Source organism: Malaclemys terrapin, chromosome 10, assembly GCF_027887155.1.
Source record: "Malaclemys terrapin pileata isolate rMalTer1 chromosome 10, rMalTer1.hap1, whole genome shotgun sequence".
In the NCBI taxonomy this organism is placed as follows: Eukaryota; Metazoa; Chordata; order Testudines; family Emydidae; genus Malaclemys; species Malaclemys terrapin.
The window spans coordinates 19,291,312-19,308,735 of record NC_071514.1 but is presented as its reverse complement, the minus strand read 5'-3'; the positions used below and the strand labels follow the sequence as shown (position 1 = coordinate 19,308,735).

Genomic DNA, 17,424 nt, shown 5'->3' with positions numbered 1-17,424 from the left:
GACGCGGGAGGGGGGGGAGCGGTAGCTCAGGCGGAGGGAGGGAGCCCGGCGTCTCCCTCCCCCCGGGGGCGGTGCGCGCTGACGCGGCAGCGCTGCTGCCCTCGGCCTAGGGGAGTCGCACAATTATGAGAAGGAGCCGCCGGGCCAAGACCGCCGCCGCCAGCGTTGGGTCCCGGAGCAGAGCCGAGCTGAAGTCGCCCCGCTCTCCTCCTCGTCCCTGGAGCGCGGCCCTCTCCCGGCCTCTCCCTGCCCAGCCCCCCGCAGCCGCCGAGCTCAGCCCCGATAGATGGAGACAGGCCCCGCCACCGCCGAAGCACGAGCAGGAGCAGCCCGGCCCGAGGAGAGCCAGAGCCGGCGCCGAGACCCAGCCCGACCCTGAGGAGAATGGTGAGGGGGGGGCTGGGCTTGTCTTGTCCCACTCGGCCCCGGGAACCGCAGTGGGCTCGCCGGCTTGGAGCGAACCGGTCCTCGCCGGCTGCTCCGAGCCCGCGCCGGCCCGGCCAGGGCCGCTTCCGCCCGCCCCCTTGGCGGAGCGGGGCATGGGGCTAGCCCCTGGCGGTAACCCCCCCCCCCATCCCCCATGGCTCGCGGGGCTGTTCGGTACTGACGCCTCACAACGCGCTGTCAGATGCGCGCTAGTGACCGGGGGGGGAGGGAGCGGGATCAGGTGTTTCTGTCGTGATGCGCCCGGGTGTCTGCTCGCCCTGAGGGGCGCTCAGCTCTCCGAGAGGTGACTGCACGTTTCCTGGAGCGGATGGTGCCTCCCTGAGCCCTGCGCCCTCAAACAGAGCGAGTTTGGTTTCCCAATAACCCTCTGCTAGTTTTCAGTATTTGTGTTGACTCGTTCTCCTCTCTCGGGACTAAATAATCCAGGTGTCGTCATACTTTAGATAGGCAAGAGCTTGCCGTTGCACAGTATTTTCTGGCATTTATCCTATGTTGGCTTGGCAGGCTTTGTTTTTTTACCAGTAAGCGTCAGTTTCTCCATACCCACACAAACCAATGAAAAACATTTTCATCAATAGTAATCGAAAGAAAAATGCTGCTTGAGATCATCTTAGAGGTTGATTTGTATATGTTAACATGTGATGTTGATAGTTTGTGTTTGTAAAGGTTCTGAAGCGTTAACTTCTTAAATCTTAACATCTAGTGTCATTAAATAATAATTTTCACCCCCGCTTGTTGCAACTGTGAAAACTTAAATAGCTATAAATTGGAAAAAATGCTTAAAACCCATCATGTTGCACAACTGAAAATTTTAATAAAAAAGCTTAAACATAAACATTGATATCTGTCAAAATTATGAAAATTGAATTCTGCCAAGCCTAATCACATGTTCCTCTTGATATAAGCCAACGTTGTATTATTGCTGCATACCGTACTAAGAATTTGAATCTTGGGTCCATCAGTTCTACCCCTTTTCTCAAACTGCTTGTTTAGGTCTTGTTTCTATTCAAGAATATTACTTCATTGTGACACATAATCTTTAATAATGTACCCCTTTAATCATTTGCCTAGTCAATCAGAATTATTTTGTACACAGCTATATCTTTCTGAGACTTAACCATTCCTCCATTTTAATTTTTCCTCCCTATTTAATTCTTACATGTCATAACTTTATGTAAATAATAAAAATACAGGGCTATATTAGGACCTGCACTCTAGTAAGATATTGCTACTTACAGCCTTCTGCAAAGAATACACAATTTTAATTTTAACCTTCTGTTTTTAATTACTAATCTGTTAATTGCGTAGCTGATACTGAGGGCAGGCCTTCACTATGGGGGGGGTCGATTTAAGATACGCAAATTCAGCTACGCGAATAGCGTAGCTGAATTCGATGTATCGGAGCCGACTTACCCCGCTGTGAGGATGGCAGTAAATCTACCTCCGCGGCTCCCCGTCGATAGCGCTTACTCCCACCTCCACTGGTGAAGTAAGAGCGTCGATTCGGAGATCGATTGTCGCGTCCCAACGAGACGCAATAATTCGATCCCCGAGAGATCGATTTCTACCCGCCGATTCAGGCGGGTAGTGTAGACCTAGCCTTAGAGTTGATACAGTAATCCATCATGTGGAACTGTTTCAAAAGCATTCCGAAAATCCAAATAGAGTATTAAATCTATTGTTTACCACTATCTAGACCAATGTTTTTAATTTAAAAAATGTGTTAGAACGTGACTTATTGTGTGAAACCATGTTGATTCTCACCTAGTATATTGTACATTTCTATACACAAATGTTATGCCTCTCTTACTAGTACAAATGTAAGACTTAAAAATTCTAGGACAGATGCTGAAAATTAGACTTCTCTCTCTTAAATATTGGGACCTAGATTTGATGAGTTGAGAGATTGCATCACAAAGTTTCATCCTGTATTTGTTATTCCTGTTACATACTGTGACTGTACTGCAAATTGATCCTTAACTGTCACAAGTTTCTGGGTTGAATTAGCATTAGCTGATTATTTATTTATAAAATAAATAATTATTTATTTTCTGGCAGTGTAGTAGATACATTATAGTATCTTGTACCTTCTGCTTTCTTTGTTGTTTGTCAAATCTTTCATTATATTCAGAAAAAAATATTTTACAAGTTAATTTGCACAGAATGTTTTATTTAAAAAAATATTTTGTGCTAAATTCAAGATGTTCTTAAACAGCCAAATCCTTTATAGAATATTTTAAATTTCTGAAGAGTTAATACTAGAAAAACTTGGTATGTATTTAGGCCCTGATCGTGAAAACACTTAAATTGATGAGTAAGTTGGAAATCAATATGATTACTCCATGACTACAGTTATTCAAGTGCTTAAGTGTTTTCAGTTAAATTTGTTTCAGTTTGGGACACTTTCTAATCTGTTGTGCAAGGGTGTGGGGGGGTATTTTGTTGTATTAGCAGGCTTCAGGTTGGATGTTCATCTGCTCCTTTTATCTTTTGCTGTTCTTGTTTTCATAATTCTCATTAAACTGGAAATGTCTGAAGGCAGTTTAACATGTGACTTCTCATTCAGCAGGGAGATATGACAAAGTAGTGTAAGTGAAAATGTTTATTTTAAAATCTGACCATGTAATTCTCCTCCCTCTATGGATCTCTCCACTGGCTCTGTCTAGTCTATCACATTTCAGTTTAAGCTTCTTGTCCTGGTCTTCGAGACTCTGCATAATTCCCTCTGTCTGCTTATCCAACTTTGTTTCTTATCATGTTGGCCCTGACTTCTCTGCTCCACTAATGATAACAAACCTGGATGCCCCATTCATCTGCTTCTCCCACAATCATCTTTACTGTTTTTCTGTGCCTTGCCTTCCCTTCCTTAAACTGATCCAGTACAAATCCGCATCCCTCTTCTCCTTCAGAGTCCTTCTTAAAACCCACCTATACACACAATGTGGCTTTTTGTTCCCCTCTAGTAGAGAGACTAGACACATAGATATCAAGAGAGAGGTGTTGAATCTTGTTACTTTCTGAGGCTACAGCTACACTAGAGAGTTTACAGCAGCTTAGCTTAGCTATTCCAGCCCCTGCGAGAGTGGCGGTAGCTGTCAATGTAACTTACTGTTGCTCGGGGGGGGGCGGAAGGGGGTAGTTTATTCACACCCCTGAGTGACATATATTATGCTGACATAAGCTGCAGTGTAGACATAGCTTCAGTTAACAGACCTGGTCCTTTGGCTTGAGGAGTAGAGGTTTATGTTTTTGGGTTACAACTAGCCTGTGGGTATTGAACCTGGGACCTAACAGCATAAGGAGTTCATACATACGCTTTTGTTGAGTAATTATGTAATCTTGTTGCTGTGTTTACTTTTCTCTCCTTCCCCACTCTACTGTTTTGTTTTCCCTTCATTATGTTGTGTCACTTAGATTGTAAACTTTTTGAGGCAAAGACAGAGGATGCGTATTTCTTTGTGCTCAGTAAATAAACAAACTAACATGGAATACTCCAATTCCACATTATTTAAAACAAAAGAATGTCCCACACCTATTTGTTTCACAGGGTAAGATTATTAATGGTGGTTTTATGTCTTTATTAAAATGAAACAATCAGCTTGATGACCACATTTGTTTGAAAACATTGTACCTCTGTTGTTGCAAATAGCACCTGTGGCTTGCTAAGAAGTGTGGTTTAAAAAAAACCCTCTATATATTCACTTTGTTTACAGTTTATAGGTAATTTGTGACAGCACTTTGTATACAGTAGAACCTCAGAGTTACTAACACCTCGGGAATGGTGGTTGTTTGTAACTGAACAAAACATTTATGGTGGTTCTTTCAAAAAATTTACACCTGGACATTGACTTAATATAGCTTTGAAACTTTATTATGCAGAGAAAAATGCTGCTTTCCCTTTATTTTTTTTAGTACTTACATTTAACACAGTACTGTACTGTTTTTTGTCTCTGCTGCCTGATTGCGTACTTCCGGTTCCGAATGAGGTGTGTGGTTGACTTGTCAGTTTGAAACTCTGTTGCTCATAACTCTGAGGTTCTACTGTAGTCAGTTTTTTCTTTCTCCCTGATGGAAAGACTATTATATAAATCAGTGGGAGGGAAGAACACTTGTACTCTGACTGTGTCCCTTTAAGCAATATTTGATTGTGACTACAAGATGTGGATACTAAATTTGAAAATTCAGTATTTAACAGAGGTTTGGTATTTGTGAATTCTGCTTTAAAATTTGAAAGAGGAAGGCAAGGAAATGATCCTTTAGTATATTTTACCCAAAAAGGGATATATTTTACTGATGAATTTATTTCTTTTGAAATCTCTTCTTTGCTTCAGTGGTGTCTATTTTTATTATAGTATTTGCATGCTGTATTGATCTGGTGAAACATTAACTTTTTTTTGTTGTTGCAAGTCTGAAGTAGAGTTAGTAATGCAAGTTGGCAGTAAAATGGTGCATGTTGTCCAGAATAACTTATTGTCTTTGAGATAATGTATCCAATTTCCAGTTTGAATAATTCTCTTCTAAGGGAGGGTTGAGCAGTGGGGTGGATATCTGCTTAAAATTACAAGAAAAGGTGTAGCTAATGCTACTTAGGAAAGCTGTCATATATTTGCTAGTTGACAGCAAGAAAACTAAACAAGATGCAATGCCTGGATATGTTTCTCCAATCTTGCAGTGACCAGTGTTTGAAATAATTTTTTAAAAACTTTCACCGTGCACAATCTTTTATTTATTTATTTCTTTGATGGGGGGGCTTTGATTCGGCTTTTATATTTGTGCCTCTCATGTATTAAAATAATTTGAAACATTATTGAATATTTAGTTTATTTAGAATAACGTGAATATTAAGTAATTTTGCAACTCTTTGCTTAGTAACTTATCTCAGGATGGCACACATTTAAGTGGTTTGGGTATCTAGGTAGATGCTGAAGTACTGTTAAAAATACTTATTTACCTTAAGACCGCTGGTTCAAATCCAGGCAGCCAACTTTTGAGTAGATAAATTGAGTACCAGGCAGCTTACTCCATCTGTGCGTCTTGTTCCTTTACCACTGTAGTCTCTTTCTCTGGCTTGGATGCCTGCAACCTTGCCTCCCCACAAGACCATTCAAAATGTGACTGCTAAAATAATCTTCTTGGCTTGTTGCTGTGATGCTCCTCCTCCCAAGTCCTTTCATTGGCTACCCTCCTCCATTGTACCAAACATAAACTTCTCCTTTCTATCCAGCCTGTTGTGTTGTGGCAAGGTTGACTCATACTTTTGCTCTGCTAAAGATGCCAGCCTTGACCACCTATTTTTCTGAAAAGCACTTACGCACTTACTCTTAGTGTGCGCCTCATGAGCGGGGGAAAAACTCCCAGTCAAAATCCAAGAAGCCACCACCTTAATCTGCTTCAGCTCCCTCCTAAAATTCACCTCTGCTGCAATACATACAGAAATTCAAATGAGGTAGCAACTGGGCAGATGGAAAGTTGTGATCACTGCTGCTGAATGGCTGAGAATTATGCACATCCTGTTGTATTTTTTACCTTGCTTCCAGTGCGCCCCAGCTCAGCCCATTTGTTTGTCTCGTAGGGCTTGTCTACCCTATCCCGCTAAATTGGCAATTTAGTGAGTCTAGTGAAGACACGACAAGTCGATAGGAGAATGCTCTCCTGTCAACTTCAGTACTCTGCTTCCCTGAGAGGTGGAAGCTAAGTCTGCAGGAGAGCATTTCCCATCAACATAGCATGGTGTAGACACCGCGCTAGGTCAATGTAAGCTACGTCGCTTCCCCCCCCCCCCCCCCGAGTGACACATTATTTTGATTTATAATTAGTTTGTGAAGTAAAAAGTTCTATATCAGGGGTTCTCAAACTTCATTGCACTGCGACCCCTTTCTGACAACAAAAATTACTACACAACCCCAGTTGGGGGACCAAAGCCTGAGCCCTGCTGTCTTGGGTGGGCGGGCAAAGCCAGAACCCCACCATTCTGGAAGGGGGATGAGGGGCAAAGCTGAAGTCCAAGGGTTTCAGCCCCAGGCAGAGGGCCTGTAACCTGAGCTCTGCCACCCAGGACTGAAGCCCTTGAGCTTCAGCTTTGGCACTGGGCAGTGGGGCTCAGGCTTCAGCCCCGGGCTGTAGCAAGTCTAAGTCCAAGTCCCAACCCACAGTTTGAGAACCGCTGTTCTATATAAATTAACAACTGTTTGGGACTTTGTGTACACTAGCCTTGCATTTATTTATTTGGAAGAGTGAATTTAGGTGTAAACTGACAAGAAACTGATTATTTCCTGCTCATCAGTGTCTGCGCTTAATACCTCCATCCCCCAAACACAAACTGTTTTAAATAATGTTAAGGACATAAAAAATTGAAAAATCAACCAATTTCTAAATATGGCTCATGATTTTTGAATAACATCACTATTCAAAAATGTACACCATAGACATGGGTCTTACTGGTTTGTCACAGGAGCTTGGCATTATTATGTAGCTTTTATTTTAACCCCTTCCCCCAGTCTCTCACATGAGGCTATAAAATGTGCATTATATACCAGATGGACCAGAATAGATGTTACTCTCTTGACTAAATCTGTAGTTGTGGTTGGAGAATCATACTTTATGGGTCAGATAAAACAAAGGGTTCACTTGGATTAGTTCCAGCATCCTGTGCACGTTACATAATTAGGTCATGTGCTACCATGATAATACTTTATGGAAATATAGGTATAGTATATACTCAAGGTAATTTTGCTAAGGTTTATTCTCTCCCGTCTTTTTAGTGTTTTAAAAAACCATTCAGTTTAAACAAGTGTACAAAAAGGCATCTAAAATCTTAAAATGGCAGAACTGATTCTGTCGCCTACTCATTAGGAAAAAGCGGGGACTGGGTTTGGATATCAACAGAAATATGCACACAAAATCGCTAGTTGATTTACTTTCTGGTTAACTTTGAAAAATACAGATATTTATGAAGGCGCTGACATACTTCTAGTAGTGTGAATAGCACCTTTGTAGCACTAGTAGCATACCTTCTTTGTTTAGGGCTTTGAATTCACTGCATGTTCAGAGGGGTTTACACAGTTTTAAAGTGCTTGTTGTAGATCTATTTTTATAGATCTACAGGAAATCTTAACTTAGGGTCTTGGCATCCATGCTGAGCAGCCAGGTTCCATTATAAAATCCTATTTTATCCCCGAGACTGGTATGGCTGTAAACTGCCAGATTTACTCTGACAATGTTTCTGCAAAGTTTGACTTGTTTCAAGTCACTTAAAAAACCCCTCTAATTTGAAAATGATTTTGTTTTAATGGTCTTTGCCTGACCTTGTTTTAAAAAAGCTTACTACTACCCTTTCAAACTTTTTGCATACTCCAATGTCTTCAACTTGCACATTGTTTATATGTGAAAAAAAAAGGTTGTAGTTGTGGATAGTTTTTGAGTCCAGTCCTGTTTCCATTGACTTCAATATGAGGTTTTCTTGTTTTATTTGACATTGATTTCAGTAGGAAAAGGATTGGGCACAGTTTGTGAGCATGGTGCCCTCTACTGATTGGCAACAGCATGAAAAAAGTATGGGTGCCAACATGGCTGATACATCTGTTAATTGTCTCAAGTAATGGAGGCCTATATGTATTGGAACTAGTGGTCCACGGTTCCAGTCCTGGCTCTGAAAACTAGAGTGCTTTCTTAAAATTTTGAGAATTCTCTATTACATTAATAATAATGTACTGAGATTAAAACACTTTAATATTTTTAGTGAAATGTCTTAATTATATTTGTCTACCTCTGTCTTCTCAGTGAACTCCCATTAAACTGTGACATTTTGTTATAGGTAGCTTTTTCTGGTTTTCCACACGCTGTTTTTATATACAAAAATATTAAAATTATTTGACACTGATATGATATCAAAACTAGACAAGGTTTTCTTTGAATGAAACCAATGGAAGAAAAACTGTGTGTGTGTGTGTGTGTAAAACTTATCTCCCATGTATAAGTTTTCTCAGGGTCTAGGACCTAACGTAGATAAACTGCTATAGTAGCAGTAACAGTTGCCTCTTGCACGTTACTGAAGCTAAGTGTCAAATTATGAATTAGGTCTGGAAAAATTATACATTACTTGCATGTTAATTTTATTTAGGGAATAATATCATTGAAATATGTACCATATAATTTCAAAAGTTTTTCCTCAAAGACTAGCTCATTTATAAGTCCTAAATCAGTGGTTCTCAAACTTTTGTACTGGTGACCCCTTTCACATAGCAAGCCTCTGAGTGCGACCTCCCTCCCCTTATAAATTTAAAAACACTTTTTAATATATTTAACACCATTATAAATGCTGGAGGCAAAACGGGGTTTGGGGTGGAGGCTGATAGCTTGCGACCCCCCCCCCCATATAATAACCTTGTGACCCCCTGAGGGGTCCCGACCCACAGTTTGAGAACCCCCGTCCTAAATAAAGGACAAACTGATGCCACTTGCTGCTATTCTAAAGTAGCTCTTTTTCTTTTTGTCTTTCTTTCTTACATTTTTGTAAGGGTAACGTAACATCACATTCTTGCGATTTTTGACACAAGCAGGAATTCATTCATGTAAATTTCTTTTCAATTATAGTTATAGATAGGCATAAATCTGTGAGTTATCCTTTCTCCATGAACACTGCTAGTCCTGATTTAATATGGTAAATATGCACTTTTTCACAGTAGAAAAAATATGTTCACCTAACTCAGTCAAAATCAAAATGGCAAGTGAGATAGCTTGAATTTGATATCATGCCGTAGTTCTTCTTACCTTTCCCTGCCCAAATGGTTGGTTGTTTCCTCGGCTTCTAGATTTTCTGCAGTCACTCCTGTCATACTTCCATCTTGTTTGGTATTAATGCCAAAATATATCTAGAGGTGATGGAGGAACTTGCTGCTGCTCTCATTGTATAGTCTGCTTGTATGTGCTTGATGAATTTTTTAGGATTTCTTGTATGCTTGACAGCTGAAATCCGAGATCTGCTTTTTTCGTCCTTTAAAAAACAAATCATTGTGCAAATACTACAAGGAGAGAATCACTTCTTGTCAAATCTGCACTTCTTGGAAAAACAGAGGAATTTATAAGGGCAAGAATTCCAGTTTTAAACAATAATCTCTGTAGCTGTCCTGATAGGAAACTTGTCTTTAGCTAGCTCTTGCTGTCTACAAAATGTCCAGACTTTGGATAAAAATATTTACACAACCTTTATAGATACAGCTATTGTATATTAAATATGAATTCTTTATCCTTATTGACACTTTATCCTTGGCGTATAAAATTGGGTTTTGAACTGGAATTTGGCTCCTCTGTTCAGCACTGGGAGCATTACTCTAATGCAGGGGTCAGCAACGTTCGGCACGCGGCTCGCCAGGGTAAGCACCCTGGCGGGCCGGGCCAGTTTTATTTACCTGCTGACGCGGCAGGTTCGGCCGATCGCGGCCCCTCACTGGCCGCGGTTCGCTGTCCCGGGCCAATGGGGGCGGCGAGAAGCCGCGGCCAGCACATCGCTTGCCCGCACCGCTTCTCGCCGCCCCCATTGACCCGGGACGGCGAACCGCGGCCAGTGGGGGGCCGCGATCGGCCGAACCTGCCGCGTCAGCAGGTAAATAAAACTGGCCCGGCCCGCCAGGGTGCTTACCTTGGTGAGCCGCGTGCCGAACGTTGCCGACCCCTGCTCTAATGTGACGAGGATCTTCTGTTGCACAGCTGCTCCTACTCCTCCCAAAGCTTCAGGCGTGGAGGGTGTGGCTAGAGGAAAGTGGGCATTGCAGAAATACATTGCATTAAACCCCAGTGCAGTTTTCAACTCTGTTAGGTCACCAGAGCTGCCCTTATAGTACCAGAAGCAGTTTCACTCTTCTATCTAGCATAGCTAGTGCCTCCCTCACGTAGAAAAGACATGGTGAACTCTTTACTCTCTTCTTCCCCTCTGATGTTCTATAATCAGCTTGTTTGGCTGGTCTACCTTTGTTGTTCTCGCTTCTCTTCCATTCCTCCTTAATGTGCATGGTGCCACCCTGTTTAATTTTTGACCATTAATTACATCTGATGGCGCCAGATGACCTGAATAGATCTCATGACTAAAAGTGTGTGAATGGGACTAACTGTATTCCTGTATCCAACTGTGTGGGTGTGGGTGGGTGGGTTGGAGGGAAGTTGCAGCAGGGTGTGTGTGTGGGTGGGGAGCTTTGATCCAAACTCTGTTCTGTTGACATACACATCTCTAGAAAAATGTAGCTCCAGTAACTTTGCAGTTCCTCTAAGTTAAAAACCATATTCTATGTATATATTATGAAATGTCCAGGATGTATCTGTCAGGTTTTTAAGTAAACATTCATAAAGGTTTTCAGTTATGGATATCAAAACCGGTTGTTTTGTTCTGTGGAAGTCTTGTTTTTGTAGTTGTTCATTAAATCTCCTTTGCTGCTGGCTTAGGAAACACACAGGTAAGTGAACATATACATAATACTCCATTGCATGCCTTTCTGAGAAGGGGATGGTAATAACATTAGTAATTTTAAAAGTGTGAAAGGGCTGTTGTTCTTATGACTATTCTTTTGTGTCCTTTTCTTCAGCAGATTGTCTAATTAATAAAGGCGGTAAGCTGATATTTTAGGTCACATGAACTTCTTTTGTACAAGTGCATAATGTGATATAATCAGAGGGGCCTAATAAATACATAGTATGCAAGTTTGAAAACTACTTGGAAGAAGTACTTTTATGATATGGAGTTTTGTAGGATTTTATTTTTTCTCCCTTTCTTGGTTACTCACACTTTCTCCAATATTTACTCCTGGGAGGATTCTGCGTGACTGCGCACCTGTAGAAAATGCACCCCTGCAGAATTCCTGTGCTTCCCTGCAGAAAACAGCAGGGAAGCAAAGGGAAGTCGTGCGGGGGGATGACTATGGGTGCAGTTTGGAGGGAGGCAACCCCCCCAAAACACAGGTGAGGCATGGGGGGCACACAGGGTTACATGCCACTGCTCCCCCTGCCCCCCAATTTCTGCAAGCGCAGAGCTGCCCAGCTGAAGGAGCCTGCTTCTTGGCTCCACTGACTCTGCAGCTGAACGCCGCCTCTTGGTCTCAGTGCCAGTTGTGCTCCCCTACTGTGTGCTGGGAGCCTTCCTGTTTTCTGTGCAACAGTGAGTGCCTACGGTGAGGCTGGGGAAGGGTGGGGAGGAAATGAAGGAAGGGGGGGTGAGAGGGTGGGGGAAAGGAAGAGGGTGGAATAGGGAAGGGAATGTGGGAGCGAGGGGGAGGAGGATGGAGAAGAAAAAGGGATAGGGGAATTGCGGGGGAAAGGGGGAGCCCGGCATGCAGTGTCCCCTTGGCAGCAGCTGGGGCTCCCCAATTAAGCAGATCCATCAAACCCTCACCCTGACAAGCCCTACCCCTCTGTAGCTGAGCCCCCCCAGCTGTACCTGGACTCCCACCCCATCAAGCCCCAGCACTCGAACCTCCCCACTGAGCCCCCCAGGCTCCTCCTGCTGAGCCCCAACCACCTTCACCTGGATCCCCTACAGAGTTCCATTGCCCTTGCACCTGGAACCCCCCAGCGAGCCCCTGTGCGTACAGGTCTCCCACTGAGCTGTCCACACCCAGGTTGCCCCACACAGACATCTCTTGCCCCACACCTAGATCTGCCCACACTAAGCCTCTCCCCACTTGGATCCTGCTGGGCTGAGCCTTCCTACCCACACCTGGTGCACCTGGCGCAGAGGGGATTGGCCCCAGGATGTTTCTGGGGCAGGCCCAGCCCTTGCACTGTCAGGGTCAGGTCCAGCCTCATGCCGAGTCCCTGTACCGAAGAGGTGGGGGCTTCATGGTGATCTTTCACCTCAATGCAGTCAGTGGCCTGTGCTCCCCACTGCCATGCTGGAGCCACATTGACAAAATTAGCAGAATTTTAAAATAGTGTGCACGTAATTTTTTGGTGCAGAATTCCCTCAGGAGTAAATATTGAAGCCAAATTTAGGGAGGGATGGAGAGGAATGCATTAAAATTAACTACTTAATTTTCAGCCCTTGAAAATTTTACCTGATGCCTGTTAGCAAGTAGACTAATTATTAAGTCAAGGTTAAGGTACCTATATCATGTTGAAACTTTGGGCATGTCTGCACTACAAATTTAAGTTGACTTAAGTTACGTTGACATACAGCTACTGCTGTAATTAAATTGCCGGGGCATGTCCACGCTACGTTCCTTATGTCTGCGGAATACATCCACATTAGCAACTCTTGCATCAACACAGAAAGCAGTGCACCATGGGTAGCTATTCCACTGTGCAAGTGGCCATCGTCTGCTGCAGTGTTCTGGGAAGGGTTTGCAATGCCTCATGGTGGTAGGCTCAGCGTCCCATGATGCATGTGTGCCTGATTCTGCAGTATTGTATTTTTATGAGCTGAGACTCTGATGCTGGTGTCTGCCCCGCTGTGTGCCATGGACAGAAACAATTCAAGATTGCTGCTGGCATTCATGGAGCAGCTGCACATGGTGGACCGTCGTTTCTCAAGCCCAGAACCAAGGACTGATTGGTGGGATTGCATCATTATGCAGGTATGGGATGATAAGCAGTGGCTGCAGAACTTTTGGATGCGCAGAGCCGCTTTCCTGGAACTGTGTGCGGAGCTCTCTCCAGTTCTCCAGCGCAGGAACATTGAAATGAGAGCTGCATTAACAGTGGAGAAGTGAGTGGCGATCGCTGTTTGGAAGCTGCTACCGATCAGTCACAAATCAGTTTGGAGTGGGGAAATCCACTGTGGGGGTTGCACAAGAGAGCAGGACCATTAATTGCTGCCTGCTACCAAGGACTGTGACTCTGGGCCATGTGTGTGAAATAGTGAATGGTTTTGCAGTAATAGGATTCCCTAACTACAGTGGAGTGATAGATGGCATGCCTATTCCCATTTTGGCCCCAGACCACCTTGCGATGGAGTATATTAACAGAATGGGCTACTTTTCTATGGTATTGCTAGCGCTAGTGGATCACAGGTGTTGTTTCACCGACATCAATGCAGGCTGGTCAGGGAAAGTGCGTGACGCACACATCTTTAGAATCACAGGCCTGTACAGAAAGCTGCAAGCAGGGACTTTTTTTCCAGACCAGAGGATTATCATTGTGGATGTGGAAATGCCAATGGTGATCCTGGGAGACCCAGCCTTCCCCTTGTTCCTGTGGCTCATGAAGCCTTACACCTGCCACCTTGACAGCAGCAAGGAGTGCTTCAACAACAGGCTCAGCGGGTGCAGAATGACTCTTGAATGCGCCTTTGGGTGCTTAAAGGGGCTCTGGCACTGTCTTCTCAGCAGGTTGGACCTCAGTGAGAAAAATATCCTCATGGTCATAGCTGCCTGCTGTACCCTTCATATATACCTCTACCCCGATATAATGCTGTCCTCGGGAGCCAAAATATCTTACTGCGTTATAGGTGAAACTGTGTTATATGGAACTTGCTTTGATCCACCAGAGTGCACAGCCCTGCCCCCACGGAGCGCTGCTTTACTGCGTTGTATCCGAATTCATGTTATATCTGGGTAAAGGTGTATATGAATCAAAGAGGGAGAAGTTTCTCCAGGGGTGGAAGTGGAGTGGCAGTCTGCTGCTTTTGAGCAGCCAGATACCTGGGCTGTAAGAGGGGCTCAACAGGGAGCTATTTGGATGACTGTAGCACCTCCTTGAACATGTTTGCCTTACTCCTCAAGTTTCTTTTCCTTATCCGAGTGAGGTGCTCCACTGCTGTGTGGGAGACTATCAAGGGCACACCTGCAGCTGCTAAAGAAACAAAAGACAGAGGTGTTTTTGTCAGTGCACTTACAGATAAGTAACAAGCACATCTTTCTCACTTTCCCTTGGCACTCCCATAGTGCAGTGGTAGCCCTGGGCTGGGAGGGGGTGAGTTGGGACAGAAGTGGGGGTAGCCATGGGGTATCAGTACCAGCACATAGGCCAGCTGCTATGCATTTGTATGCTGCCAGGGCAGACAGTTGTCCAATACAGGCATAACTAGGGGCATCCCCAGAAATTTTTTCCATGGCACGCACCCCTGGGTGGGGGAGATGGGATGCCTGGTGTGTGTGTGTGTGTGTGTGTGTGTGTGTGTGTGTGTGTGTGAGAGAGAGAGAGAGAGACCTGCCCCCAGGAGTAGGTGGAAGAGAGGCCCAAGGGAGTATGGGTTGGATCCTGTCCCCTGAGTTGGTTGCAAAGTGCGCCTGCCCCACACTCAGCTGCAGCTCCAGTCCCGCATGGCTGTCTGGGCTCAGCTCCCTTGTCTGGGCATTGCAACCTGGCACAAGGGTCACAGCACCACTCAGGTTTGGCCCAGCCACTCCTCCGTCATGATATGAGGGTGCTGACTGGGCCAGATTTGGGTAAGTGGCACTGCAACCCTATCCACCAGATTGCAATGCCACTCTCATAAATTTGGCCTGGCTGGCTCCCCCATTAGGGGGCCTTGTCAAATCTGAACGGTGTTGCAACCCTGGAGATTACAACGCATGGAGCCGGGAGCCAACCCTAGCCAGTACCACTGCAGGATCTGCTGCTTTGGGTACCAATGGGCATGGCAGGCAAGATCTGTGGCAATCTGGGGTCCCTGAGTCAGTTCAAACTATTTTGTCTTTTTGTTGCTATCTGTTTAGCAAGACGATAGCTTTATTTCTATGCAACTGACAAAGAAACAGAGTTGAGAGATAATAAGCTATAAGTTCTTCAGAACTGTTTGAGCTCTTCACTTGTTTTTCTGTCTTCAGGAAGTGGATAGTCAGTTGGGATATTGTTTTTTTGGTTAAACATGACTTCCATAAAATATATATTTAATATGCAAGAATCTTCTTCCTGTGCTGGTCTGTCTTTATCAGATATTTTAATGCTCCTGCCAGACTAAGTTATTTTTTTGTCCATTGGATGACCTCCGCCTTTTAGCTGATCATGGCTCATTTGGTGAGTCAGGTGATGTCTCATTTCAGGAGAGTTACCTTTGAAAAGGGTTTTGTTTTCTCTGAGCGGGAAACTGGATATTCAGCTTGGGGATTTACAGTTCCATAGCAGCCAGAAATAAAGGAGTGGATAAAAGTAGCACCAACAGGGATTGTCTTATTTTACTGTAAATTAGTGCTAGTTGCTCCTAGATTTATATCAGCGGTCAGGAATTAATTCACCTGCACTTTGCATTCTACCTAAATGGCAGTGCTATGTGTGCACTTGAGGGGATTATACATTACTTCCTATCACCGTACTTGGCAGACTGCACAGTCAAAGTAGGGGTGTGCCTTGGCTTGAGGATCAAATGAATGACATTGAGCTACATGCAGTATGGCATGCGTTACATGGGTTTTATTGCTAGGGCTGTACATTTATTTTTAAGTTAATGTCTATTTTCAAGAGGAGAAGAGGACAGTACAGTGGGTGAGACTTTCAAAATTATTTCTGAATGGGAAAGTTTAATTTTAAAAGCATATTTCAAACTGCCAGTTACAAGTCATGATAAACATCAATGCTTGTTTAGATAACCTTGTACCCAATCTCAATTATCCTTATGAGAAATCCAGTAAAGATGAAAAATTGCCAGGGTTTTGTCCCCTTTAGAAACAGATGGTGGGATTTCAAAAGCACTTTAGTGAGTTAGGTGCCCACCTCCCGTTGCAAACCAAATATTCATTGGCATATCTGTCATGGCCTATAATCAGCTGTTTTACATGTGCTTTTAAAGTTAAATCCTCTAGAATGTGCAGAGGTTTAGTAAATACACTTGAAAGAAAATAAGTATAGTGTACCATCTGAAACCGGAAATTAGGACCATGGGGATCTCTTGTAGCACACTGTAAGCAGAGAACTATTTAGCAGTTGCTGATGTTATCAACTCTACTGTGAGAAATGTAGAACTTGGGTCATGGCAGATAAGTGGAGGAACTGAGACATGAGCATCAGAGGATGAATATTAGGTATTTGACATTTATAGCTTCAGAAGTATTAGTGCTCTTGTGATAGGCCTGCCAAACATTAATGCCTTAATGATAGCACGTTTCTATTTCCGTTCCCTTGTTGACAGTTAATAATCTGCTCAAGTCAGCAGACACCAAATTCCTCACTGTGGAGATAGAGAAGGTCTTTTCTTTTCTTTTCTTTTTAAATCCGCAAGTGGAGCCCCCTGAGATGTCTCTAACTAAAGTTGGACTAAGTTAACTCCTACAACTTGCTCTTCTATTACTAGTGTTTCGACAGACCATGTCCATTATTAATTAGCACTGTAGACATGCATGACGTTCTACAAAACAGAAATGGAGTCCTTGTGGTAAGAAGTTTATACATTAAAACCTCAGTTCTACAAAGATTTAAGCATGTCCTTACCTTTATGCACTGTGAGTGGCAATGTGTAAAGTTAAGGACGTGCTTAAATCTTTGCTGGATTGGGGCCAAAATTAAGACCAGGCCAAGAGTAGACTGCAAGAACAGAGCACTGGGGTTAAGAGAAGCTGAGGATGGAGATATAAGATAATAGCAGTTGGGGTGAGGATGTAGGAAGTAGTGCCCATGTCATGAAGGTTACATAATTTGGGGGTTTTAGTTGAAACTTGACTGAAAGCCTCATTGAACAGGTGGGTTTTGAAAAAGGACTTAAGAGTGTGGAAGCATGGCAGATGCAAGCAGGAAGGCTACTCAGTGAGTGATACAGTAAATGAAAGAGGAGGCAGTAAGAAATGAATATGAAGGGTATAGTCAAACAGCTTGGGTTGAGCAAAGAGTACGGGAGTGTAGAGTTGAGAGTTAGGGATTATGGCTAAATAGATGGTAAAGTGTGTCTACTGTTTATCAGGCAAAACTTGCTTGTTTCATTGTTACACCATCCTCCCCTTTAATCTTTTTCATCAGTTTTGTCACAAATGAAGATTGTGAGCTCTTTGGGGCAAGGAATGTGTGTTACTTTGTGTCTTTACAGTGCTTAGCACAACGGGTCTTGATCCTTGATTCTGGGCCTCT

General features: G+C 43.5%; 1 protein-coding gene across 1 annotated transcript in view; it reads left to right on the top strand.

Moving 5' to 3' along the window:
• Positions 1–305: 305 nt before the first annotated feature.
• The window catches only part of TRPM7 (transient receptor potential cation channel subfamily M member 7), a 126,807-nt gene continuing 109,688 nt past the window's right edge, over positions 306–17,424 (top strand). Inside the window, exon 1 of the mRNA XM_054041488.1 lies at positions 306–387. Coding sequence (XP_053897463.1) covers positions 385–387 — 3 coding nt within the window. The 5' untranslated portion in view covers positions 306–384. The remainder of the gene's footprint in view (positions 388–17,424) is intronic.